Source organism: Aethalodelphis obliquidens, unplaced genomic scaffold (genome assembly GCF_003676395.1).
Source record: "Aethalodelphis obliquidens isolate GAN/ISIS:26980383/991018 unplaced genomic scaffold, ASM367639v1 scaffold8, whole genome shotgun sequence".
Taxonomy (NCBI): Eukaryota; Metazoa; Chordata; class Mammalia; order Artiodactyla; family Delphinidae; genus Aethalodelphis; species Aethalodelphis obliquidens.
In genome coordinates this window covers 49265158-49293104 of record NW_020837952.1, presented here as the reverse complement: position 1 = coordinate 49293104, position 27947 = coordinate 49265158, and the positions used below count along the sequence as shown (strand labels likewise).

General features: G+C 42.6%; 1 protein-coding gene across 2 annotated transcripts in view; it reads right to left on the bottom strand.

Annotated features, from left to right (window-relative positions):
• Positions 1 to 27947, bottom strand: part of RFX4 (regulatory factor X4) — a 164964-nt gene that overhangs the window by 23237 nt on the left and 113780 nt on the right. For both annotated transcript variants that reach the window (XM_027107437.1, XM_027107439.1), the window contains 5 exons: positions 22419 to 22519; positions 20346 to 20404; positions 16246 to 16390; positions 11634 to 11728; positions 11096 to 11213 (listed from right to left, as the gene is read on the bottom strand). In XM_027107437.1, coding sequence (XP_026963238.1) covers positions 11096 to 11213; positions 11634 to 11728; positions 16246 to 16390; positions 20346 to 20404; positions 22419 to 22519 — 518 coding nt within the window. The remainder of the gene's footprint in view (positions 1 to 11095; positions 11214 to 11633; positions 11729 to 16245; positions 16391 to 20345; positions 20405 to 22418; positions 22520 to 27947) is intronic.

Below are 27947 nucleotides of genomic sequence, written 5' to 3'. Positions count from 1 at the left end.
CTTAGTTGCAGCCTGCGGGATCTTCGTTGTGGCATGCGGGATCTTTAGTTGTGGCAGGCAAACTCTTAAGGCATGTGGGATCCAGTTGCCTGACCAGGGATCGAACCCGGGCCCCCTGCATTGGGAGTGCAGTCTTAGCCACTGGACCACCAGGGAAGTCCCCCAAACCATCTTTTCTTGCACGTCATGCTGCATGGACAGTGGAAGATCCACATACGGAAGGGGCCTTCATGTCTGCTGTCATGAAGACCTCACGGATGCCAGCGTCAGAGAGGCCAAGCCTTCATCTCTAGTCCCATGTTTCCACCTCTCAAGGGACATCTCCACATGGACATCCTGCTGTCCCATGAAGTGTCCAAAACGTCTCACCGACTATTTACAAGCTGCCCTCCTCTTCCTATTTCCCTTGAGTTTGCTTTTTTTAGAAGCCTTATGAGACTCTGGCATTATTTATTATCTTGTGATCCTAGCATCATCATCAACACCACTATTACTGTCATCATCATCGTCATCGCACCTCCCATTTATTGAATGCTTACTATGTGCCAAGAACTCTGCTGAGCACTTAACACAGGTCTCATCCTTTCACCAAACTGTGAGATAGGTGGTATTATCCTCTCACACACAAGGAAATGAGTCTCTTCATTGGAATTAAGTAGGGATTGGCCTCAGTTTGCTCTGGCTCCGAAAATCCGTTCCCATTTCCCCTACAGATCATCTGGTCCAGTCTCCTCATAGCACAGATGGGGAAAATAAAGAACATGGTCCCCAGAAGGGCCATTTGAGTTGGGCTCTATGCCTTTTCAGGTCTCAGAAATAAGGTGATGAGGCCCAGTTGGGGGCTTTCGGATGACTCCTCTTTGGTGGAATTTATTTTCTCCTTTTTAGTTGCACCTGGCTTCTTTGTACATGTGCACGCGCATGCGTGCGCGCGCGCACACACACACACACACACACACACACACATTTCAGATAGATTGATTCTTTTGCTCCAGAAATGTTACAGAAGAAAATCCCCGGCTTAACTCTGAGGCCACTGGATGCCCTGCAGGTCATGCACATCTACACCAATACCCCGTCTCTCCGGAGCCTGCCACCACCTATGATCCTTGTGCCCACAGAGCTCCACGTCCACGTCCCCTGTCCTGCACTTTCTTCACATTTTTCCTCCATCTCCAGGGTGCTGTGTCTGTTTTTTGACCCCACTTGGAATTCAGCAAGGTTCAGGGTTTTTTTGAGTCATGGTGAAATGCAGACTTCCAAGACTAAACTTTCCATCTACTTCCCCAAAATGAGTCCTGTGAACCGCTGAGGAGGTACAGCATTGTGGGTAACTGCATGGGTCTGGATCAAACTGCCCAGGTTGAGCTCCAACTCTGCCACTTAGTAACTGGGACCTTGGATGAGCTGCTCCTCGAAAATGTTAAAAATAAAACCAACCGTTTACTGAGCCCTTGCGCTGTGGCAGCCACTGGGTTAACTGCTGCAGATTTATTATTGCATTTAATTCTCATCACAACCATTTGAAATGAGCGATACCCTCCTTCTGCAAAGGAGGAAACTGAGACTTAGAGGAGTAAAGTAACTGTCCAATGTCACACAATTATTAAGTGGCAGACATGGGATTTGAATCCAAGACTGTCTGATTCTGAAGTTGTTCTTCAATCGTGCAATATGGCTCTCTAAAAGGGAAACAGTCAAACCTATTTTACAGAAGTACCATAATGAGGAAAAGTATATACTAGATGCTTAATAAATAGTAACTAAGGTCGCTTTTGCTATTAATGTTCTAACACCCTGTGATGTGACTGTTTTGTTCATAGAGTCAAAGAAGTCAAAAGATAGCATCAAATACCTAAAAGGAAAAGGTCTCCAAAATGAAGAAGTATTTGCTGAGATGTGGCTCTAAGTCAATAAGGATAGAAAGAGAGAAAGACACTATGAAACCGAATTAGAATGGAAAACCCTAGATAATAAAAATGGCTTTAGTAGTTTTAGCACAGGTAGGCACCTTGGATCATCTATACAGCACCCCTGTCTAATAGATAAAGAAACAAGATCTGAGGTGAAGACACTTGCTTAAGACCACACTGTTAGAAAACATCAGAGCTGGGTTTGGAGGCCAGTACTCCAGGGGAAGTGTTGATTTGGGGTTTCAAGCTCTCTTCCTAATGACTCTCATCATTTACCCAATTGGTCTGATAATTTTCAATCATCTTTCAAACAAGGAGAGTTTGTAGAGCTACTGCTTCTTGCTTATTACTATTGTGCAAAGTGCTCTTAGTACAAAGGAAACTTAAAGTTCAGTCACTGACTCCACAAAAGCTACAGTGTCCTTAGCAAAAATCAATCCTTAAGATTATTAGGTAACAAACAGTTCAGTGCCAGGGTACACAAAGACTGATGAGAGGGAGAGGGGAAGGAGGCAGGGGAGGGAAAGAGGGAGAGGAAAAGAGAAACATCAAAGACAGACAGGATAGAGGCAATTATAGCTAACATTCCTGCTTTATTTCTTCCCTTAGCACTTAACACCATCTGCTATACTATATATTGAAATTATCTTTATCATGTGCCTCCCTACACTAGATTGTAAGCTCCATAAATGCAGGGATTTTTATCTTTTTTTTTTTCCCCACTGTTCTATACCCGGTGTCTAGAACAGTGCCAGGCACAGTAGAGGCTCAATGGTTATTTGTTGGATGAATGAATCAAATGAGCAAGCACTGACCACTTACCATATGCTCTGTGCTAAGCCCTTTTAATTTTCCAACAACACTATGAAGGGTTTTTTTTTAATTTATTTATTTTTATTTATTTACATTTTGGCTGCATTGGGTCTTTGTTGCTGTGTGTGGGCTTTCTCTAGTTGGGGCGACCGGGGGATACTCTTCGTTGCAGTGAGCGGGCTTCTCATTGCGGTGGCTTCTCTTGTCGTGGAGCACGGGGTCTAGGTGCGTGGGCTTCAGGAGTGGTGTCACACAGGCTCAGTAGTTGTGGCTTGCGGGCTTAGTTGCTCTGCAGCATGTGGGATCTCCCTGAACCAGGGCTCGAACCCATGTCCCCTGCACTGGCAGGCAGATTCTTAACCATTGCGCCACCAGGGAAGTCCCAAGGAGGTATTATTATCTTCAGTTAACACATGGGGGAAATGAAGTCTCAGAGGATTTTAAACCACTTGCCTAAAGTTACAGAGCTATTGAGCATCAGAGCCCGTTATGGAAAAAGGTACTAGGATAGAGACAAAAGGAGATTGTTGTTGTTATATGGTAACATAGTTAATGGCACCTTATAGAATCAAAGCATTTCTTTTTTCTTATGAAAAGTTTCAAACATATGGAAAAGTATAAAGAATTTTAAGGGAATTCCCTGGTGGTCAGGGGTTAGGACTCTGTACTTCCAATGCAGGGGGCAGGGGTTTGATCCCTGGTTGGGGAACTAAGATCCCGCGTGCTGCACAGCACGGCCAAAAAAAAAAAAGAATTTTAAAATGAACGCCAGTGTACTCAACACCAAGCTTTATAATATTTTAACATTTTACCATATTTGAATCATATTTTTAAATTGAAGATAAAAATGAACCCCCTGTGTTCCCTTCCTTAATCCTACTTCTCTGCTTCCTGTGTTCATGCCCTGATGTAATCACTGCCTCGAATCTGGTATTTACTGTTTACATGCATTTCTATACTCTTACTGCCTATATTTATATATCCATAAAAACACATGATATTGTTTTTTATTTTCAAACTTGATAGAAATGGTACCATACTTTACAGAGTATTCTACAACCTGCACTTGATACTTTGGGTGTTTTTAGGTCTATCCACACTGACACATGTAGGTCTTGTTTAATGGCCATTGTGTGACTATGCCACGATTTATTTGTCCATTCTCCTGTCGATGAAATTTAGGTTATTTACAGTTTTCACTATTGGAAACTGGCTCTAATGAATATTTTTTGTACCTGTTGCCTAGGTACAAAAAATACCTGCCTCTAGGACCAGAGGTGGAATCAATGGGTCCAAGAGCACCTGCATCTTAAGTCTTAACGAGATAGTGCCACACTGCTCACCAAAATCTTCTACATCCTTACTGGTAGCATAGGAAATACAGTATTTGCCATCTGAAGGGTATGAAATGTTATTGTCTTTATAAGTTGCAGTACCCTAATTACTAGAAAGGTCCACCTCTTTTCATATGATATTGCCTACCTGAATTTCCTCTTCTGTGAACTGTCTATTCATATTCTTTGCCCATTTTTCTACTGGGGTATTTGTCTTTTAAAAATGTATTTGGAGGGATTTATCATATATTCTGGATATTAATACTTTGTTCGTTATATGCATTGCAAAATATCTTCCCCCTTTCTGTGGCTTTTTTTTTTTTGGCCACACCATGCGACTTGTGGGATCTTAGTTCCCTGACCAGGGATCGAACCCAGGCCCTCGGCAGTGAAAGTGTGGAGTCCTAACCACTGGACCGCCAGGGAATTCCCTCTGTGGCTTTTATCTTTTAATTTCGTCTATGTTGTGCTTATTAAACAGAAATTTAAAATCCGAGTGCAGTCAACTTTGCCAATATTTTCCTTATGATTTATCCTTTTTGGTACTTTTTTAAAGAAATAATTTCCTATTCCAAAGTCATAAACTTATCATCCATATTTTCTTCTAAAAGGTTTTAAGTTTTGGTTGTTTTTTTTTCATTTAGATGTTTCTTTTCAGAAGGGGAAAATTGTTTCTAGGGAAGGGGTCTAATTTTATTTTATTTATCCTAAAATGCGTGTCCCAGAACCTTTGTCCACTGATTTTTAATGCCATATCTCTGTCACACAGATCATCTGTACAGTCCTCTTGTTGAGACAGAAAGGCAAGAATTTGATGAGGCAAAGACAAGTTTCATGTCAGTCTGTCTTGGGCACCTCTGCTGTTTCACTACTCTTTGTCTAGCACTGTTAGATGACCACATTGTCTTACTCCTTAATAAACCTGAACGTCAGGTAAGCAAGTCCCTATACCTGTTCTTTATTACTTTCAAAATGCCTTTACTATTCTCAGGCTTTTGCTTTTCTATATGAATTTTAACATCAGATTTTCAAAATCAAAGGAAGAAAAAGTTAAGAACCAGATGGAAATTCCAATTGATTTATATATTTGAAGGGCATATCCTTTTCCAGATATGAACAGGGTATATTTCAGTAATATTTAAAAATTTTTTTCCTTGAAGGTCTTAAAATAATTTTTGTTAGAATATTTTTCTGGGCACATTTCTATTGCTATTGTGAATGGGATATATAGATATAGATATATAGATACACAGAGACAGATATTTTCTAGTTAATGGTAAGAATGTCAATGATTTTTAAAAAACTGAATTCAGTAACCTGCCTGAATTCTTGTTTGTTCTATTAGTTTGTAGATTCTCTTTTTCTTGTCAGCCATCATGACATGTCTAGAAATAAAGACAATTTTGTGTTTTCCTTTTCAATTCTTATATTTCATTTCCTTTTCTTATTGCATTGGCTAGGACCTCCAGTACGTATCTATCAGAAACAGCATTAGAAGGCATTTGTGTCTTATTCATGACGGGAATGGGAAAACTTCTAAAGTTTCACCATTTGGTATATTGTTTTCTGCAGATTTTTGAATGCTCTTTAACATATTAAATAAATTCCCTTCTATTCCTAGTTTGCCAAGAGTTTTTAAAAATTATACTTGAAAGCTGAACTGTATCAAATACATTTTTTCCTTTGTTTCTATAGAGATGAACATATGACTTTTCTCTTTTAATTTGTTAATGCAGTATGTTAAATAGTAATTTTCTGACTTTGAATCATACTTGAATTCTTGGCATAGGCCTCATTAACCATGATTTAAAAAAAATTTTGCCCTGGATTTGATCTGCTAGTATTTTATTTAGAATGTTTTCATCTATATTTATGTGTGGTTGAGTCATAATATTCTTTTCTTCTACAGCTCTTCCAAGATTTTGAAACTGAGATTATATTAGCTTCATAAAATTAACTGTACAGCTTTCCTTCTTTTGTTTTCATGTTCATTTTCATAAACTAAGGATTTTATGCTTCTTAAAAGTTTAGTAAACGTTGCAATTTACGCCTGATGTTTTTTGAGGGAAGAGACCTTTTCATTTACTGTGGTTATTATTTGATCTTATTTCTAGCATCCTGTTTCATATTTTGAGTTTACGATCCTTTTTCTAAGCTTCTTTTATCTTCTCAATTCTTGCCATTTAAGTTTTCACATTTTTCCATTTTTTCTTTGGTAACTTATGATTCTATTCTTTTAGTGATGATCATATATCCAAACATCTATTAAATCCAAACTATAAATTTTTTTCAACAAAGTCTACAGTTATTTAGTATTTCAAGACAAAGACCTTAGCATGCGTTAACTATTCCTTAAAGATTCTCTCCCAGCTACCCTGTGTTTTATTGTTTCCTGGAATTTGGTTTTACTTTCTTGAAACACACACAAATTAGTTTTTAAATTACAACCAAAAGTTAATTAAATTTGCTTATATATTTTAAAATTTCTCTCATCTTAAAACAGGGCTCCCAAATTCTTTGACACTCCTTCCTGGGAAAATTGTGGGGGGGTGTCTATGTACTTCCTTCAATCTTGGTAGGTTTGTGACTGCTTTGATCAACAGAGTAAGGGGGAGTGAAACTTTCACTTCTGAGATTGGGTCATAAAGGCAATGCGGCTCCCCCCTCGGCACACTCACTCATGGGGCCTAAGCTTCCATGTGAGAGGTTCAACTGGCCAGAGGCCACTGTGTGGTGAGGAAACTGAGCCACATGGAGAGGCCACCTGAACACACTCCAATCGGCAGTCCTAGTGTTCAAGTCATCCCAGCTCAGGCACCAGACACGTGAGGGAAAAAGCTTCCAGAGGATGCCAGCCTCCAGCCGTCGATGAACTCCAGCTTTTGAGTCTTCCCCTCTGAGGTCCCAGACATCATAGAACAGAGACAAGCCATCCCCGCTGGACCCTGCCCAAATTCCTGACCCATAGAATCTGTAAGCATAATACTGTTTTAAACCACTACACTTTTGTTAAACAACAACAATAACTAGAATATTGTTGTTTCTTGTATCCCAGACCTTAGCTATGGTTTTATTTTTCTTCTTATTGAAATCCATTCTTTAATTTTTTTTTTTTCGCGGGCCTCTCACTGTTGTGGCCTCTCCCGTTGCGGAGCACAGGTTCCGGACGCACAGGCTCAGCGGCCATGGCTCATGGGCCCAGCCGCTCCGCGGCATGTGGGATCTTCCCGGACCGGGGCACGAACCCGTGTCCCCTGCATTGGCAGGCGGACTCTCAACCACTGCGCCACCAGGGAAGCCCCCATCCTTTAATTTTATTTAAGTGAAGTTCTATGGGTGCCATATAGTTCTCTTAGTTTTTGTATAACTGAATATGTCTGTGCTTTGCCCTCACTCTTGAATAATGGTTGACAGTTCTTTGTTCTCAGCACTTAAAAGATATTATTCCATTGTCTCCTGGCATCTCTTATTACTCATGATTGTCTAATTATTGTTCTTTTCTCTCATAGCTTAAAAAAATTTTTACTCTATCAATATGGTTTTAGAAAATCCATCAATGAGGGGTAAACAAATTTGTCTAGCCTTTTTGTGCCATGCATCTGAGCCCAGGATATTTGTCTCAGTTGTGGGAATTGAAAAAGCATGGGTTTTGTGGTCATGCACATCTGATTTTGAAACAGGGCTCTGCCACTTGCCATATTGATTTTGGGCAAGAAAATTCTCCAACTCAGTAAAAAGGTACCTATTATTATCTGCCTTGCAGAGTTGATGTGAGAATTAAATGGTTCTATGTGCTTCCTACACATTTGTTATAAAGAGTAGCATTATCCTGCCTTTGCTTCATGTTCTATCACGACTTCCTTGTCTGTTATATTGAGGGCAGTAATAGTGGACCTCATAAGTTGTTGTGAGAATTAAATGGGAAAGTGCCTACTGTTATGTCTAGTGTACACTAGTCCCTGAATAAATGTTACTTTGCTTTTCTTATTACTATTCAGCTGGAGGAAGTTAAAGAGGCCTTGGCAGTGTGGCTCTAGCATGGGATAGATCCCCAGGGGAGCTCAGCTTAGTTTGCTGTGCATCCTGGGCAAGCCCCCTCTCCTCTCTGGGTCTCTTGCTTCTTCTCCCGAATACAGGGAAAGCGATTCCTGCCTCCTGGTGCTTGGAGGGGGCCTGAGAGACATTTTGAATGTCAAGATCCTGCAATTTAGCAGGTTCTGGGTAAGAGAGCCAGGCCAGGACATCTAAACATTGAGAAGCAGTCTGGAGGCTCCGTCCGTCATGGCCACTTGGCCTGGGAGTTGATCCCATGTGGCCTCCCCGGCCCCGCCTGAGTGGGTGAGCTTTGATGCTAGGCCAGAAAACAAGCGTGTAAAAAGGTGAAAACCTGGGAAATGATATGTAGCCCTGCCCCCTTGGCCGTCAAACCCGAGGCAGCCTTTCACAGCATTTCATGCTGAAGCACTTCCAGGAACTATTGTTGCCTTCCGGATGTTCCTAACAGTGAAACAGGGGCATCTGGTAAAAACCCATAGTGAAAGGTAAAGGCACCTGCACTGACTTGGGATCCAGGTATCCTACGAACTAAAATCAGAGCAGTCAACTGAAAATATGTTGTTGCTGCTTTTTTTAAATAGAACCTCTAATTTCCTCAGCCCCATTAGGATGAAAAGTTCATTGCCTGCTACCCTACCTTTGCTGACTAATTTTGCTAGAAAGTGCTGCTGCAGCAGAGAAAGAAAGTCTGGCTACTTTAGTTCACCGCATAGGCTCTTTCAGTGAAAAGGAATTAGGGAGAAAAGAGTGAAAAGGAATTAAGGAGAAGAAAGGAGTCAACTACCTTTGAAAGAGGCTGTTCTGCGAAGAGGTGATAGAGTCCCCCCGTGGGATCATTGTGATATTCCACACGATCATTGTGACGGTCAGCCTGCTACTCGGACATACAAACCCCGCACCATTCACAGCTACCAGGATCGTGTGGGAGTTATAAGATATATAGAGCTGGCCCCTGTGGTTGGGGGAGGGGCCAGGGAACAGAGGGCTCTTTTTCCTAATTAGCTGTTTTTATACAGGGAACACATGACCCAAACACAACCACCAACTGTGTCTTTGACATATACAGGCAGAAAGGGGGAGCTGGGCTTTTGTCTGCCGCAAATTCTTTCAACTTGCCTGTCACCCCAAGCTGTAAAACTCAACAATGAGTCGGATGAGCAGGACCATTTCAGATAGTTTGCTAAATGGACTTGGAGACAGGTATTATTTCCATCTGTTCAGGGTTGAAAAATACTGTAAAAGTGAAATTGGGTTAATATCTTTTTTCTTTCCTTTTCTAAAAGATTTGTGACCATGTTTGCCATTTGCCTGAGTTTCCAGTGTATCCTAGAATGTGCGTGGTTCAAAAAGAAATAAACACATTTTAAGGAATAATATTTCTTAGTAATAAATTCAACCTATTCTAATTGTTCTACTTTCCATAACATTGACTGTTAACTTAGTACATACAAATGGATTTCAAAGGCTATTACAACATAGACTACTTTCCCTGTCTAATGAAGGGTGTTTGATAATATACAGTCAGTATAAGAATCAGCAACTTGAAGAATAAGATATAAAACAAGGAAAGGGTGCTTGCTTTGTGGATGTATATATACTTATTTGTGCGGTATCGTTCTTCTTTGATTTCTGAAGCAATGAAAAAAATCTCGAATATTTTTCACCCATCAGCTTAACTGAAAGCAGTTATGCACAAATGATCTTCCCAGAGCCACAGGTAACATGTGCTAACACTAACTATGCTGAACTGGAAGTCATCAAAATGCCATGCCTGGTGGCACTGCCCAGGTAGCAGTCACCAGAGCATTTCCATATACAGCTCAAAGAGAATTTCCATCTGTAGCCATGGTGCAGGCAGGTTCAGAGAACTTCCCAACGCTGAGATTAAAGAAATCCACAACAAAACGCTTCTCCAATTGGGTAAACACAGTCTTTCATGGACAGAGCTGTTTAGAAAAAATAGTGCCTTCTTTGTTTCACCACATATTCACTGCATTGTATAGCACAACTGGGAAATAGTGACAAGACCATAAAAAGCTAGATGGAAAAGTGTCAAATTAAACCCAGAGCAAAACCCAGAGCTGATTGGCTTAATTGGAGATAATGAGAAGCAAAACCACATCTCTACTTGCAAAGTAAAACAGAGAACTGAAGCAATTACCCAGAAAATTCACAAACAGCCCTTTGCCGAAATGCCTAGAAAACTGAGGCCAAAGTGTTTTGAGATTTCAAATGTCTGGATAATGCCTTAAAGTTCCACCTCACTTTGCTAATGATGACCTGGACTCAATGCGTATGCCATTCTTTCCAGTGAAAAATGGCATTCACCCCAAGTTGGTGATTAGGTTCCTGCCCGCAGAGACTACCGTAAGCACCTCCGGTCAGAGATTTCAAGTCCCGTTAAACTGGAAAACAGGAGACAAGGACTTGGGGTAGGGATGTGTCCTGGAGGTGATGAAAACCCAAGGGGTCAGTGAAACAAAAGGGAGAATGAATGCAAAAGTCGTTTACTGGGGATCACACTGGGGCACGTTATCAAAGAAAACTTTACCCACCACTGGCCTGTCAATCAAGCCGTTTGCAAATTTTGCACTCGGAGGCTTCTTCATGTGCCCAGTCTTGGCAAATCCACACTACGAAATTTGGCAAAATAGACCAGTGGAAGCAGCCATGACTGGGGACTTCCAGAAAAAGGGGAGCACAGCCACTGCTATTTACTCCTCTTTAAACTCAAATAATGTTATCTGTGTGCAAGCCTCTCGTTTTCAGATATGTATACTTCTCCTTTAGCGTGCAATGCCATCTTTCTCCCTGAAAGTCCTAACAATATCGTGTCCCCCCAGAATAGAGAATGTTTCCGGGTGATGTCCTTGTGGTCTCAGAGACAGCAAGACCATGCCTGACTCTGGAGAGATGGACTTGGTACATGGAGCCCGGAGAAGACGTGTTTGGATGTGGGGAGGGCTGGGGTGGCCTTACCGAAGCTGGGGGCACTGTGCAAGGTCATGTCCCGGATCACCCTTGTGCCAAAACAGGACCACATCAAGAGGAACTGCTGGGCCACCTTCTTCAAGGACCCTTGCCTCTTGGCAGCCACCTACAAGAGAGTGAACGGCTGTATGCGTGGTTGATTTGACCTTCATTTATTACTGTCTCTTATTGAAATGACAGGAAGGCTTCGGGTCTCTAAGTTCAATGTTATAGACTTTTTATTTTTAACAGCAAAAACACACTTTAAGAAATGAAATCTTATGTCGAGACTCAACAGGTACAACCGCTAGGAGAGATGCTGACCTGGTTGAACCAGGGGAGGGAGACTCTAAGAGTCCTGCCTCATGACACACCCCTCCCCCACTCCTGAGGGGGGCCCAGGCCTCTCCTTGCATCCCTAGGACTCCGAGGCTGCCGAGGAAACACTCAGCTAGCTCACTGCGGGGCTCTGTATTACCCAAGCGCCATCAAGGCGAGTGATGGGCTGCCACACCCGGGCCTGCACCTTCCGCTTCAGCTTACCAACCTTCACAACACACCGGTCCACCATGGTGTCCAGCCACTCGATGTAGGACTCGATGGGAGACTGCTCCTCCAGGAGATGGTCGAACTCCTGATACACTGTCAAACAGAGGAGACCCCACACACCATGCAGTTGTGTTTAAACACACACAGGTGTTAAAAGAACAAAGGAATACAACGGAATAAAATAAAAAACTCCAAAGTCTTAGCAGGGTATTCAAGGATTTAGAGAATACACCCCAACTTACCTTTCCAGGCTTATCCTCCGTGCCTGTGAACACTTTAAGCCCTGGCCACCCCGGGTTACTTGCCATCCCCGCTTTTCTCAGGCAGTTCCCTCTGCTTAGACTGTTTAGTCTGTCATGAAACAGCTGAAATGATCCTCCGATGAAATCCTATTTACCCTCCCATGCCCCTCGCCGGCAGAACTGATCACTCTCCCTCTGTACTTTCACAGCACTTTACTATTTGCATTCTACCTTCACTGTATCACTAAGAACACTGCTATAGTTAGGGGTGTGCATGGGCGTGTCCCCCTGCTACTTCTTTGCCTGATAGCTTTATTAGCTGGCACATTACCTGTGCTATAGCTCTTATCCAGTATGCGCTTGCTTGCATGACAGGGGAGATGCACTGCTGCTGTCTTGCTCTCTGCCCCATGGTAAGGCACATTTGACCATTCAAATGTTTCTGAACCACAACCATACTGGACAAGCAGCCTAACCAGCCTCTCAGTGCTTGACACATAGCAGACGCTTAATAAACGTTTGTGTAAAGGAAACCATCACTGTGCCCTCCAGTTTCCATACTGGTCAAAGGAGGATCATCATATCACTTTACAACCTGTCTTCAGGTACAAGTCAAATCATTGAGTATAGAAGGATTCTGTCATCAGTGAAGCACTGCAGAAAGTAGAAACATTGCTGTGGTGACCTCCAATCCGGAGCATCTCCTCTTACTACATTTCTTTGTGTTTTTGTATGTGAAGCTCAATAAATCAAACCACGATTCAGGATTCACATGTTCCTACAGTTCTCATTTGTCTGAGCAGCTTTTGTTGTCCCATTTTCCAGGACTGGCCAATCTGCTCTATTTTACTTAACTGATAACTGCTGCAAGAGGTCAGCTTCCAGGACCCGAAAACATATACTTTAGAATGAGAAAGGACTTTACAAAACCCATTTAGTTGATCTGTCTCATTTTATAGGTGAGGAAGCTATGTCTTAGAGATCAGATGACCCCCTCAGAGTCAGAGGGTGAGTTGGTGGCAGAGCAGGAACTGGAACCCAGTCTCTGACTTTCCCTCTGGTGTTCCTTCACTCTTCACGGCACTGCCTGTGCGTCTGAGCCACTGTGCTTCAATCCGTGATGATAATGATCGAGATGGCAATGAAAGTGCTAACTGCCAACATTTACTGAGTGCTTGCCGCATGCCAGGCACTCTCCTAAAATGTTCTCTATGGGCACACTCTGACCTTAGACTACCCCTAGAATGTGAATGTCATGAGGCCAGGACCTAGAACAGTGCCTGGTACACAGTAGTTGCTCGAATGTTTGTTGAAAGGATGAACGGCCCACGGAGGTAGGTACTATTATTACCCCCACACACACACCCAGCCTTTTGACAAATGAGGCAGAAGAGGCACACAGAGATGAGTGACCTTCACAGCTGGTTAATGGCAGAGGCAAGTTTCAAACACAGCCTGCCTCAAGTGCTTGCCTCCCAACCTCTTCTCTACACTAGCTCTACGCTGTGTACCATGTATGTGGCACACATTGTCCCATTTCATCCTTTTGCATTATCCCCATTTTACAGATTTGGAAGCCGAGGTCACAGCACACCAGAACCAGGGTTTGAATCAAGGTCTGTCGGGCATCCCAACCACATTCTCTTACCACAGCACCACTTAAGGCTCATTCTAATCATCATGCTCAAGTCCCAATGTGTACTTTTTAATTTAAGGTAAGTCAGGCATCCCCAGCCAGCATCTACATCATGGATGTGATGGTGACCCCCTAAAGCAAGAATCCGCAGACTTGTCAGCTGGTTGTAAGGAAAGGAGGGTGCAGCACACAGGTGCCCCTAGTCCTATTCAAACCGACCTTTGGTCCAGCTCATTGTGTTCAGGGACTTACTTCCCAGCTGTCTGGAAGGAGCAAGGATGACACCCGCGTGCCAGGCCACCTGCCTTCAGGCTTCCTCAATCCCCCTCATCCCGGCACTGCATCACATAGTATGTCCTCTTTGGTAAAACGCAACCATTTGGAAATTACTTGTTCAACTTCTGATTTGCCATTAGCTCTAAGCTCCACGTGGCAAGGGCAGTGTCCATCTTATTCACTGCTCTTTGCTCAGCGTATTAACACAGTGCTAGACCCAGGACAGGCAGGTGGGTTGCACTGAACCTCATTATGACTCCCTTCCTCTAGAAGAATACAATCACAGATTTAAAGGACAACATTCTTGGCTTCCCTGGTGGCGCAGTGGTTGAGAGTCCGCCTGCCGATGCAGGGGACACGGGTTCGTGCCCCGGTCCGGGAAGATCCCACATGCCGCGGAGCGGCTGGGCCCGTGATCCATGGCCGCTGAGCCTGCGCGTCTGGAGGCTGTGCTCCGCAACGGGAGAGGCCACAACAGTGAGAGGCCCGCGTACCGCAAAAATAAAAAATAAAGGACAATATTCTGCCCCCAGCCTAAGAAAGCCAGAAGAGAAAGCCCCAAAAGGTTCTTTCTTGGAGAAGCAGCAGTGACCTTCGTGCTGCTCCAGCAAAGGCTCAGAGCCTGGTCCCTAAAACAAGCAATGGTGATTGTAGTTTTCCTTATGAGTCTGGGTCACATTTTCTTCCCCCCATGAAAGGTGCTGAGGGGAGAAGAGAGCTGAGTCTAATGCTGCTAGGAGTGGTTGGCAGAACCAGGAAGTTGGATCATTGTGGGCTTCCACCCATCTATTTGGTCCTCTACAAACATTGCTGGCCCCCACCTCTACCCCTGGCCCTGTGTGAGGCCCTGGGGACATGGCCATCAGGAGTATAGCTAGCACTGTTAGGGGGCTCTTAGCCATGCTTTCCATTGCCTTCCAGAAGGAAAAACACAACAGGAAGCATGACTGTAAGCACTTGGAAAGATCCTGGAACCTCTAAAGCTTGCCCACATCTCGTTATTTTTTTCTCCTCTGGCATGCACAAGTGCATGGCGGTGACACCAAAACTAGACCTGGGTTCCAGGTCTAGCTCTGCTAACTTGGGAAAGGTTCACCACCTCTCTGGGGCTCAGTTTTCTCATCTGTAATATGGGGCTGATAAGTGAATCCTCCCCAAAGGGTTGATGTGGAGATTGAGATCATGACACAGGACCTGGCATAAACTAGGCACTCTATCAGCTGAATTATTATTTGTCACAATCTCTAAAATTCTTAACAGGGGAAAGCAGGCTGGAGGCTGTTGCACAGGAAGAAATAAGAGCCTGAGAGGAGCTCTGGGGTCACTAGGAAAGAAGAAGCCCCAGGGAAGGTCCACGTGATCCAGTGCTTCAGCTGCTCCATTTGTTTTTGAAAAGAGGTCTCTAATAGGAACATCTTAGAGAACTCTGTTTATAAACATGACATGCTTAGGCTGGATGAAGAAAGTTTTCCTTCAGGGCAACAGTGTTGAGGAGGCGTAGTAGAAACCTAAGGGGCTTGGGGCTCTCAGAAGACTAGGCCCCTCTTCTCGGGGTGGGGGACAGCCACTCTGCAGCTTCCTGAATGTCACTATTAGGGCCTTGGGCCTCACCCCATCCAGAAGGCACAGCTGCTGCTGTATCCCCCACACCCAGCACAGCCTCAGCACCAAGCTTTCCAAGAGCTGATGGGGGCGGATGGACTCACCCTCTATCCTCACGCTCCCTTCCCCCGAGGCACAAGAAGCAACGGCTGAGTAAAATAAGGAAGGAGCCAACAGACCCTGGTCCAGGGGATTCCCTGGGCAGAGGCTGTGATGGGCTGTTGAGGAACAGCACGGATGTGCTAAGAATGGTGGTGTTCTCTGGCCTTCCGTGTCCTCTGCTGCTAAGAAGAGCAACCCGACCACATCAGGATAATACCTGGAGCGGTACTCTCACCATCTTTATCCACAGGGGCATGAACATGTATTCACAGAAGTGAATCACCTTCCATCCCCTTCTGAAACATCTACTATGATTGAGAGGTTCACCTGCCAGTAAATAGGTGGGCTGACGCCCGTGACCCTCCACAGAAAAGTAGGCGGGATTTCCAGCTTCCTCCAGGCTGACATAATGACATACACTGAGAGAGGCAGCAAGCTTTTGTCCTCATCTGTTGATGTCACCTAGGGAACAGCACCTGGCATCGAGGGTCACGGGTGGGGCCTTTTGCCTGACACTGTGCGCTGCCCAATGCCCCAGCACCCATTTTCTCCAGCAAGGTTGACCCATGTCCTTGAAAATCAGCTAGCCCCTCCATCTAGGCCGACCCATTCAACAGGGACAAGAGAGGGGATGGGATCCCAGGGAGAAGGACAGGGTGGGAATGCCACCTGATTATGTACCAAGATACTCTTTCTTTCTTTCTTTCTTTTTAAACAAATAAAAAGACACACGCCCTGGTAGAGCATCTTACACTGGATTATGAGCTTCCGGTGCTCATCTCGAGTGTCTTCCATGGTGTAGAGGGTTTGCTTGGTGATGCTGTTGAGGTCCACGTTCCTCCAGTCTTCCAGCATTTGGAATGTGATGTCTGCACTGTGGATCACTGTTCGAGATGCCTGGAATCCAATACAATCAACTCATTAGCTCATGGGTTGTTAGGTTAAAACCCCTTCCTTTATTTCCTTTTGGTTCTTTTTAATGAATCTGTTCATGGTACTTTGCAAAGTACTCTGAAATTCAAGAAAACTCAGATGATGAGTCTATAACTCAGGAGATCCGTATACCATTTTCTCTGTGGCTCTCTCTTCACATCTCTCTTTATAAGAAACTACCCCATGGTGGCCTAGGCCAGACCAAACCTGCTGTTCCCAGCCCCTTTGGTCTTGACCCCGTGGAACAATGGGATGAAGCCCAGAGATCTGTCAGCCTCCTGATGTGAGCTTGTGGGCGAGAGCTCTGTGTTTAATAACCCGTGTCTCTAGCGTGTGAGAAGCAACAGGCTCAGATCTAGGAAGGGTCCTGCTACCCTTGGGCCTATGATAGATTCAACCCCAGAAATTTTACAAGGTGTATTTTTCATCTAAGTGCATTCTGAAGCAGTTTATGGTCTAGCTTTCTGCTTTTGCTTTTTATGTAACTATAATAATTAAAACAAATATGAACAATTGAGATGGAAGAAAAGGAAACTATACCTTACGACTCAGTGGTCTTTTAAGGTGGTCTGTGTGAATGTGAGAGTGTGTGAGTGTGTGTGTGTCTGTGAGTGTGTGAGTGTGTGTGCGTTTAATCTGTGGCTTCCTCAGCAACCCTCATAGTAGAACTTAAATTTGTAAGCTGGAACAATACTCGGAACAACAATACTTGGAACTACCAAGTTGTAACAATACTGATAAAAGCAAAGGAAAACACTTCCAGAATCATTTCCTTTACTTGCATGTTTTCAAAAATGTCTTTAATAAAACAAAACAAGATTTCAAAGACACATGGACATTATAAGTCGCCTAATGCTTATGAATTTCCAATCAAATGTAAATACTGACAACCCTTTTACATGTAGACTGTCCGAGCACAGGTAAAATAAAATCTTACTTAAATCATTGTAGAAGTCTTTGCACAACACAGAGGCCTAGAATATATGAATATATGAAAAGTGAGTTGGGTTGGTTTCTAATGATAATTGAATGTGAAGGTCTAGGATTCTGGATTCAAATATACTTAGTGCAAATCCTGACCTTGCTACAGACCAGCTGATTGATTGGGGGCAGGCAAGCAGATTAACCTCAGTTTCCTGATCTATAAAATGAAGATGTACTAGTACCTATCTCTTCAGGAGGGCCACTGTTGAAGACTCCTTGGGATAATGCTTGCAAGGTGCACAGTTCAGGGAGTAAGAGCTCAATAAATGAGGCTCCTCTCATGCAGGTCGACTCTCTTTGTTGTGATCGCTCTGACACCCCAGGACCTTTGCACAGGGTGCTCCTGCTGCTGAAATGTTCTTCTCTCACCCTGCCCCGGCCACCCTGCCATCATGCGTGCTCAAAATTAAATGCAGTACCCATGGAGAGGGCTCCTCTAACCACATTATCTCAATAGGATCTAAAATGCCCCGTTATTCTCTATTTCCATTCTCTTTCCTTCATAACGCTTATCACTTTTCACTATTTTTTGTTGGGCAAGTACCACTAAGTGTAAATGTCTGGCACACAGTAGGCACTCAAAAGATTTTGTGGGATGAATGGCTGAGATATGAATGCCAAGTTGCTTGCTCAGTGTATATCCAAAAGGGCCTGAATAGTTGGCTCTTGGGTTTAAGTATCTGGGGGTGAGTTTTTGGCTGGATGTTGTTTAGTCTGACTTGCCTTGTGTGTGTTTAGGAAAGCTTGCTGGGATATTAGCTAAGATGCTCCATGGTGTTTCATTCCCAGCACTAACCCTAGTCCTTTCGCTGATCCAGAAATGTGTCTGATAGCTGTCCAGTGAAGATGGAAAGGTAGCAATTGCTGATTAAAGTGCGAACTGTCTATGTGAGAAGTGGCGAGTGTGTGTGTGCGCATGCCCGTGAGCATGCAGGTGGTTGTAGGCGTGGGTGTGGATGCTTTTACCTACATGGTACATTAAAGGGTCAAAGGCCTTTCTAAACTTCCTAAATGTCTACTTTTAACTATGTCCTAAAACCGTATCTAGTTCCCTGATATGACCCAAAACCGGCTCTTCCAAGCTGGGAAGAAGAACCAGACGGCATGCACCCTCAGAAACAATGCAGTCTTTCCTTTTTTTTTTTTATAAAGAATATCTCAAATCAATTTATTTTATATATACATTAAAATCTTTTATATTTAATAAATGTGTAAGATACAAAGACAAAAATGACAATTCCCAAGACCCAATACCCATGATGAATATGAGTTTCTCTGACCCAGAATTTACCATCATTAAGGTCTGGAAATATTTGCTTCCATCTAATCACTGTTTTTGTTATTGTAAAATTATTATTGTTTTTGTTTTAAAAAGATACACATATTTATGCAATTGAAATTTAATATAAAAAATTAAACAAGAAATTTTTGATCTTTATGTGTAGATACTATATGTTTAGTGATATTAATAGAACCCTCAGGCTTGTGTTGAGTCCCTCCTAAAACCTTTTGATGGACAGAGGTAGGATTTGAAAACTAACCCTGGCAGTGTTTCTTTATTTTGTTACTATTCATTTTATTTCCTGAATCCCATTAACCTGTGAGGCTCTGCCCTACCCCAGAACAGTGCCCAGGTGTGGCCTCTGAAACAGTACAAATGTGGAAGGTTTCCCTCTGTGCCATTTATGCCAGGGGCAGGGCTGGAACAGTGAGGTGTGGGGGGTGGGGGCGGTGGGTGGGTGGCGGTAGTTTTACACTTTCTGGTTCCTGGCCTGGAGCCTTCCTTCAGGCCACTCTAACTAGAGACCCCTCCCCCTCCCACTTTGACCTTGAGTAACCAACACCAACCCAAAACCAACAATGTAAGGGAGAGGTTACAAACCCGAACACATAAACAAGGCAGGCAGGTGAAGTGCATGAGTGAGGTGGACCAAGTGTAAGAGAAAGTGGAGGTGATGAGAGGACGCTGCCTGCTAGAGAAAAGCTCGGCCCATCCAGCTGGTTATTGCCCCGGGGAAATTAGCTCTGGGGTTGCCAGCTCTTACAATTTTTCTACAGAATATGTGGGTGTTTAGTTGTCATCTCCTAGTTTAAACTGTTAGTGACTAAGTAAAAAAAATTTTTTGAACATATGCCAATCAAACAAAAATAACCCCACACATCTGCGGGCCAGATTTGACCTGCAGCCACCAGTTTGTCCCCTGGGCTTTAAGGTCATTAACAGTTTAATGAATGTTAATGGCCTGCCTTAACAGACTTAGATTCCCTTCCTTGAGGTTCAAAATTAACAGAAATGCAAAACTTTATGCCATCAGTTAGAACTACAGAGCTACAGCGGGATCTTTCACTTTTTACTGTACGTATATACTTTCACTAATTAAAAAAAATTTTTTAATAGTAAGCAAATGTCACTTTTGTGCTAAAAAGAACAGAAACCTGGGGAAAAAACAAAATTGGGGTGATTTTGCACCCCCCAGGCTACACGTGGCAATGGCTGGAGACATTCTTGACTGTCGCAACCAAAGTGGTACTTGGGGGTGGGTGGTCTTACTGGCATCTAGTGGGTAGAGGCCAGGGATGCCACTAAGCATCTACAATACACAAAGCAACTCCCCACAACAAAGAATTACCCAGCCCAAAAAGGCAACAGTGGCTGAGAAACCCCAATGTACTTAAGCAAAACACAAAACTTGTGGACCTAGAATATATGAAAGGTCAATGGGGAAATGATGTCAGAAATTATTCTGTATGTTACTTGAAACTATTTAGTGATTGGCTAGCGTTTCAATTCCTTATCTGTAGAAATTTAAGATAATGGTGAGACTGTACTATTAAACAACCACACCCTGACAGATCCTCTCCAGAGTTATTGTGGATTTGCCGTTCATTTTCAATGACTTAGCAGTAGTTAGAACACATAACACAGGACAGCTACCTGGCAAAGGTGATTTAGTGATGTTTGCCGTCTCAGAATTTGGGAAAATCTTCTCGACACTGCAAGAAGAAAAGAGTGAGTATGACACATTTTATGCTTTATGGTCCGACCTTGGATTTTCCGCAGGCCGATTTCAAAAAGTAGCTTCCTTGTTTGCCTAACTTTGTCACTGTCCAATCCTGTTTTCTGCACCCACTGGCAAAACCCTGCATTTGCTTCTTTGTTCTCCCATATGGACAACTATTTCCTAAGATGACGATATTTGGGGTACATATTTCAAAGTTGCCCACACTCCACACTGGCAGGTGTGAGAAACTGTGGCGTCAATCAACCGTGAGTAAAAGCAATTATTTACTTGTCTTTCATTTCGCTAATTGCAAGCTCAATCACTTCTCCCCATAAATAATTGCAGGAATCAAGTGGAAGCTTTGAAGAAGGCCCTTTAAAAAGTAGTATGTCTACTAGGAAACCTTGATTGAGCAGGGTTGCTTCTAGGATAGAACCTTGGGCGGCACCTTGAATGTGGCTTTGCATTCATCATCTGTCGTTTTCATCCAACAGTCTCCACGACCTATTTGTATGGATGATCCTGGGTCCTATGCTGACATAATAGGCTGATGCTTTGAAGTGGGGTGATCTTATATCTGTAGGTTTCGAAGCAGACAAGTCATGTGCCAGCCCAAGGTCTTCATCCTTACAGAGTCCTTTGGAGAGGTGTGTGTCTCCACTCCTTGCACCTTCTCGAAGTGCACCCCAAGGCTCCCTGGGGAGAGTGGGCGCCTCCAGGCTCCCATAGGTGGCAGGTCCGACAGACCTCCTGGCTTCGGACTTTCAAGAGATTTGCTTTGCCAGCGTAATTAAAATGGGCATGGGGCATTCTTTTCATTAATTTCTGAACTGGTCAAGAAACAATCAGAAATTTCCCTGGGATTATTCTAATTTGTACTCAGAACCAGCTTGGTTGGAAAAATAGGGCATGGGGTGGAGGAAGGGGGGGGGCAGGTGGAGTCGGGGGACAGATGAACTTCTAATTTTCCAGGCCGATCAATCGTTAATCCTTCTCCTTAATTACTTTTTCTTTAACTTTGTGATGTGGAATTTAGTGCTCATGAAAAGAAAAGAGCTGAGAGCCGTGAAATAAAGCAGGCTTTATCAATAGGTGATGGGCACGGCAGGCGGCCTCAAAGCACGTCTGAAAGGGCCCCCTTTGCCTGTGGAGAGAGGGTAATTGGATCTCCTTCATTTTCCTTGCTGGTACTTATTTCGGGCAAGCACGGCCAGCTGTATTCAAATGGGGTTTTAAGAAACACATATCTTAAAACTTTATTTGGCTTAACATCATCTCACCTTGGCTTAATAGCACGTGAGACTTCCCACAAGTAAAGACACATTGACACAGAGAAAGAGGACCAGTTTTCTCAGGCAACATGAATGCTGGGGAATGAGTGGTGATGCTCAGCAGAGAAAAGATTCACAGTCCGAATCCCCCATGAGAAATATTAATTTTGCTTTCTCATTAGGCAGAGAATTAAATAGATGAAGCCCTGAAGCTCTTGTCTGTCTCCTATTACCCCCACTTTGTGGACAGGAGCTTCGGGGAAATCTCCATTTTAGGGTCAGATAGGCGTGAGTTTGACTCCTGGCCCCTAATTACCATCTGCGTGTCTGTGCGGCTTTGGCGAAGTTTCTTTGCCTCTTGGCGCTTCACCTGTAGAAGAGGGATACTGTTTCCTACATTGCAGGGATGGGTGAGGATTAAATGGGATAAGGAGTGTGGTGGTGACAGCAGAAACTCTGGCATCAAACAGACCTAGGGGCTAATCCTGCCTCTGCTGCTTACTTCCTCTCTAAATCTGTTTCATTTTCTGTAAAGGAGAGGTGTGCCACCCATAATAAACATTTTGTGAGGATTAACGAAGTTAACGCACGGAAAGTGCTGAGCATGATAGTTGGTGCTTTGTAGGCATCAGTAAATTCTTAGCTATTATTATTATTTTATTAACAACCTATGTAAAATATCTGGCACTAAAATGTTACCCTCCCTTCCCCTCTGCTCCCGAACTTCATACTCACATTCAAACTTGATGTTTCGTAAATTTTCTGGGAGGTCGTGGAGAGCCACTTTTAGCCACTCATCCAGCTGTTTGGCAAACTTTCGGATCACCTGAGTTAAGCTAGAAAGAGAAATGACACATGCTAAGTGCCTTGTGTGTTGCCCAGTCCTCCCCACAGGCCCCTACAGAGTCTTATTTCCTCTGATGGTGTTTTGACTGCAACCATTAGGCGCCACTGAAAGCAGCAACCTCAGGGACAGGGTCAGCAGTCCATGCCCTGTGGAGAGCTGGTGGGTCTGAGAAGGGCGTGGACAGAATGTGCTCTGGTGCCCACGCTGGTCGACGAGGGAGACACAGCATACACAGGTGTGGGGAAAAGCCCATTGCAATGCTTGGCATCATCCAGAACCCTGTCTGCGAGTAAGACACCATCCTTCGTGTTTTTGAAGAGGCTTGTGGGAGGGGTAATGACAGTGGACAGTGGACCTGAGAGCACCGTTTGCAACTGGCCTCTCCTCTTCATGCTGTTCAGTCTTGTTGGAGCTCCCCAGGCGGGCAGGAACCCCATCTGCAGCATACCGCCACGCCTGCCCACACAGCCGGGACTCAGGCTTACTAAAATGTTTGCCTCTTGGTAGGAACTGGGAAGCAAGAGTACATTTTTAAACTGACAAACAACCCTGACACAGACCTGGAAGCCATGTCAGATTTGGAAAGTCAAGGACTGTTTGGGGGCAGGAGGTGGGGTGGGGTGGGGCTAGAGGGGTGAAGGGTTGAGGGGGCAGTCGGTTGCAATATGAGATGGGAATCTGGAGTCGAGGAGACATTAAGCACCATTTTCAGGCTCTCACCATCAAAATCATCTGCTCATCACCATAGGTCCGGTGTCCTCCATGAGGTCCTCCTTAGTCATGCCTGCCACAAGGACCTCTCCCCACCCTCACCATCCACACCATCCTTGCCTTCCACCAACACTGCCTACCCTGCTCTCATTCAGTCCCCGTCAGATTCTCCCCCTAGATAAGCAGTCCTAACTGTGTTCCTCTGCTCACTCACTCTTTCCTTTTCCATGACTTACTACAATCTTCTCCGTGTTCCTCACACTTCCAAACCCCCACCTCCCCCCTCTCCACCAGCAGGTGGCATCACCTCCTACTTCTCAGGGAAAACACCCCAAAGAAGTCAGCCTACCTGACAGAATCAAGGAGCCAGCCCCATCTCTTCCCCTCCTGCCTTCTCAGGAACCTTCCACTGCTGACTGCTCCTTCTCCTGCATATTCACCTTTTCCTCTCTCTTGATCATTCCTCTTGTCATTTTAACATGTTCAAAAATGTCTCACCTTAAAAACAAAAGACCGTCTTCTTTCCTCACTCTATCTCCTCAAGTTACTATCCTCTTTCTTCCACTTCACAGACATACTTCTTCAGAGTTGTCTAGACTCTCCGTCTCCTCTTCTTCACCTCCCATTCACTCCTCACCTCACTCCTGTACCTCCGCCTACAAAGCTCCCACCCAGGCAGCAACCTCCATCCATGACACAAACCCATAGACTCATTCTAGTCCTCACGTTGCTTGACATCTGGCAGCATTCGGCTCCGTTAGCCCTTCCTCCTTTTGGAAACGTTTACTTCACTTGGCATTTGTGACCCCTCCATCTTCTGGCTACTTCTCCCCAGTCACAAAGCTCAGCCCCCCCTACCTGGCCATTACATCGTCCAGTTCTTCCAAGTCTAGTCCTGGGCCCTCTCTTATCACACTGTATTCCTTCCTTGGATAGTTTCTCCATGCCCACAGCTTCAGTCACCATCTCTAGAACTCTGGACCAACTGCATGCAGGACACGTCCATTTCAAAGCCCCAAAAGGTCCATCGAACTAAACATGTCCAAACAGAATTCATCATTTCCCCATCAGACCTGGTTCTTTTCTGTGGTCTCTATTTCAGTGTGCACTCTACTTTGTTGAGTTTTGTTTTTAACATTTTTATTAAGAAAAACTTCAAACCTTCAAATACCCATGACCCAGCATCAGTAATTAGCAACATTTTGCCAGTTTAATTTATCACATGCTTCTTTTTCTTTTCTAGAGTGCTTTAAGTGAATTCAAGATGTTATGCATTTCTAACTGACAAGTTTTAAATATGTATTTATATATGTATATACATGCACAAACACTTAAAACCACCATGCCATTGTTATACCCAACAGAATGAATAGTAGTTCCTTCATATTATCTAACGCTCAGTCTGTACTCAAATTTCTCTATTCCTCTCAAAGACATCTTCTAGTTTGTCTGAATCAGGATCCAAACAAGTTCCACACATTGCATAAAAGATATAATTGCCTTGTTCTATTTCTTAAGCCTTTAAAAAAAATTCTATTTCATGCCATTGGTTTATTGGCAACATCATGTTATTTGTTCCATGGAAGGCCCCACATTCTGATTTGGTTGATTTCTTCCTTGTAGTGACACTTAACTGTTCATTTATCCTGTGTGCTTCCTATAAACCGGGCACAAAAGGAGGAAAAAAAGAAACAAAAGCTGAAGGAACTAACAGAAAACAACTAGCAAGATAGAAGATTTTAATCCAACCATGTAAATTAATTACATTAAATATAAAGGTCTAGACATAGCAACTAAAAATTAGAAACTGTCATATTGGATAAAAAAGCAAGACCTCATTATATGTTGAGAATATGAAATCTACTTTAAGTATGAAGACATAGAGTAACGGAGTGGAAAAAAGATATACCATGCAAACACTAATAAAAAAAAAAAGCTGGAGGGGCATCCCTGGTGGCGCAGTGGTTGAGAGTCCGCCTGCCAATGCAGGGGACGCGGGTTCGTGCCCCGGTCCGGGAGGATCCCACATGCCGCACAGCGGCTGGGCCCGTGAGCCATGGCCGCTGAGCCTGCACGTCCGGAGCCTATGCTCCGTGGTGGGAGAAGCCACAACAGTGAGAGGTCCGTGTACCGCCAAAAAAAAAAAAAAAAAAAAAAAAAAAAAAGCTGGAGTAGCTATCTTACTATTCAAAGTAAACTTCTGAACAAGAAATATTACCAGTGATAAAGAAAGGTTTTACATTATGAAAAGCAGGCAATTCATCAAGAAGTCACAACAATCCTAATGTGTATGTACTTAATAGAGCTTCAAAATACACGAAGCAAAAACTGATAGAAGTAAAAAAAGAAATAGACAAATCCACAATTATTGTTAGAGACATCTATATTCCTCTCTTGGTAAACAATAGAACAAATGGACAGAAAATCAACAAGGGCATAGAAAACATAAAAAATGCTAACAATAAATTTGACCTAATTGACATTTATAGAACATTCCACCATATGAGAGCAGAATATACAGTCTTTTCAAGTACACATGGAATATTCACCAACATATTCTGGGCCACCAGACAAGTCTCAAAAAAATGTGAAAGAACTGATACAATACAACATATGTAACCTGACTATAAGAAAATTAAACTAGAAATAACAGAAAGATATGTCAAAAATCCTGAAATATTTGGAAATTAAACAACTCACTTCTAAATAACACATGAGTCAAAAAGAAAGTCGCAAGGGAAAATATTTTAATTGAATTAAAATGAAAACATAACATCAAAATTTGTGGGATGCAGCTAAGCAGTGATTAGAGGAAAATTTATAGCATTAAATGCTTTATTAGGAAAGTAGAAAGATTTATAATCAATGACCTAGGCTTCCACTTAAAGAAAATTAAAAAAGAAGAGTATACTAAACTCAAAGCAAGAACAAAAGATAAAAGCATATATCAATAATATTGAAAACAGAAAAACAGTAAGAAACCAAAGAAATCAGAGAAACTAAATGATGGCTTTTGGAGAAGATTAATAACATTGATAAACCTCTTGGGACACTGACCAAGAAAAAGAAAACATGATATAAACTACCCACATCAGGAATGAAAAAAGGGACATCACTACAGATCCTACAGATATTCAAAGGATAATAAGGAAATACTATGAACACGTTTAAGCTCATGGATTTAAAATTTTAGATAAAATTCTATACAAACTCTTACAGAAAAAGGAAGAGAGGGACTCATTTTATGAGGCCAGGATTACCCTGATACCTAAACCAGAAGACACTAAAAGAAAATAAAACTAAAGATCAATAACTCTCATGAATGTAAATCCTCAACAAAATATTAGCCATTCAGATGTAGCAATTATACATATGTATGAAACTACCATGATCAAGTGAGTTTACCCTGGGGATGAAAGCCTGTTTCAATATTTGAAAGTCAAACAATGGAACCCACCTTATTAACAAACTAAAGAAGAAAAACCATATGATGATCTTGGTACAAAAAAGCTTTTAACAAAATTCAAAATCTTTTCATGATAAAAATTCTCAACAAACTAGAAATGGAAAGGAATTTCTCCAACCTGATAAAGTGCATCCATAAAAAATACCTATGGCTAGCATCATTTTTATAATGAATGCTGAATGCTTTTCCTTAAGATCAGGGAAAATGCCAAAATGCCACCCCTACTTAAATGGGGACATCATTTGAGAGGTGCAATAAGACAGGGGGAGAAAAGAGTATACATATTGCAAATCAAGACATAAAGGTGTCTTTATTCCTAGAGTACATGATTATACTCATAGAAAATCCCAAAGAATCTACAAAAAAGCTATTAGTCAGTGAGTTTAATAGGATCTCATACAAGATCAACAAACAAAAATCATTTTTCTTCAACTATCGATGAACAACTGGAAACTGAACATAAAAAATAGTAGCATTTACAATAGCACCAAAACCCACAAAATAATTAGATATAAACCTAGCAAGATATGTACAAAATCTATTTGCTAAAAACTCCAAAACTATGAAACACCAATGAAGAATATTAAAGAGGACCTAAATAGATGGAGAGATATACCACATTCATGGATTGGAAGACACAATATAGTTAGGATGTTAATTCTTTCAAAATTTATCTATAGATTCAATATAATCCTAAACAAAATTTCACAGAACTTTTTGCAGATTCTATGAACTTAATATGCAGAAGCAAAGGAACAGTTTTGAAAAAGAAGAACAAAGTTGGAGCACCCATTCTAACTGACTTTAAGACTTACTACAAAGCCACAGTCATCAGAACAGTGTGATATTGGTGAAAGGAGGACATATAAAGGAAAGGAACAGAATTGAGAGTCCAGAAATACACACACACACACACACACACGGCCAAGTAAGTTCCCACAAAACTTCAATGTAATTCAATAAACAAAAGTTAAGTCTTTTTAACAGTTGGTGCTAGAATATTTGGACTTTCATCTGCAAAAAGCAGAAATGAACCTTTATCCCTACACCTTACACCATATGGAAAACTCAAAATGAACCAATGTAAAGTCTAAAAAATTATAAAATGTAAAAATCATAAAACCTAAAACATCTAGAACATAATCTAGGAAAAAACGGTGACCTTTCTTGGCAAATGATTATTAGATATAACACCAAAAGCAAAATCCACATCATAAAATATTGATAAATTGGACTTCAC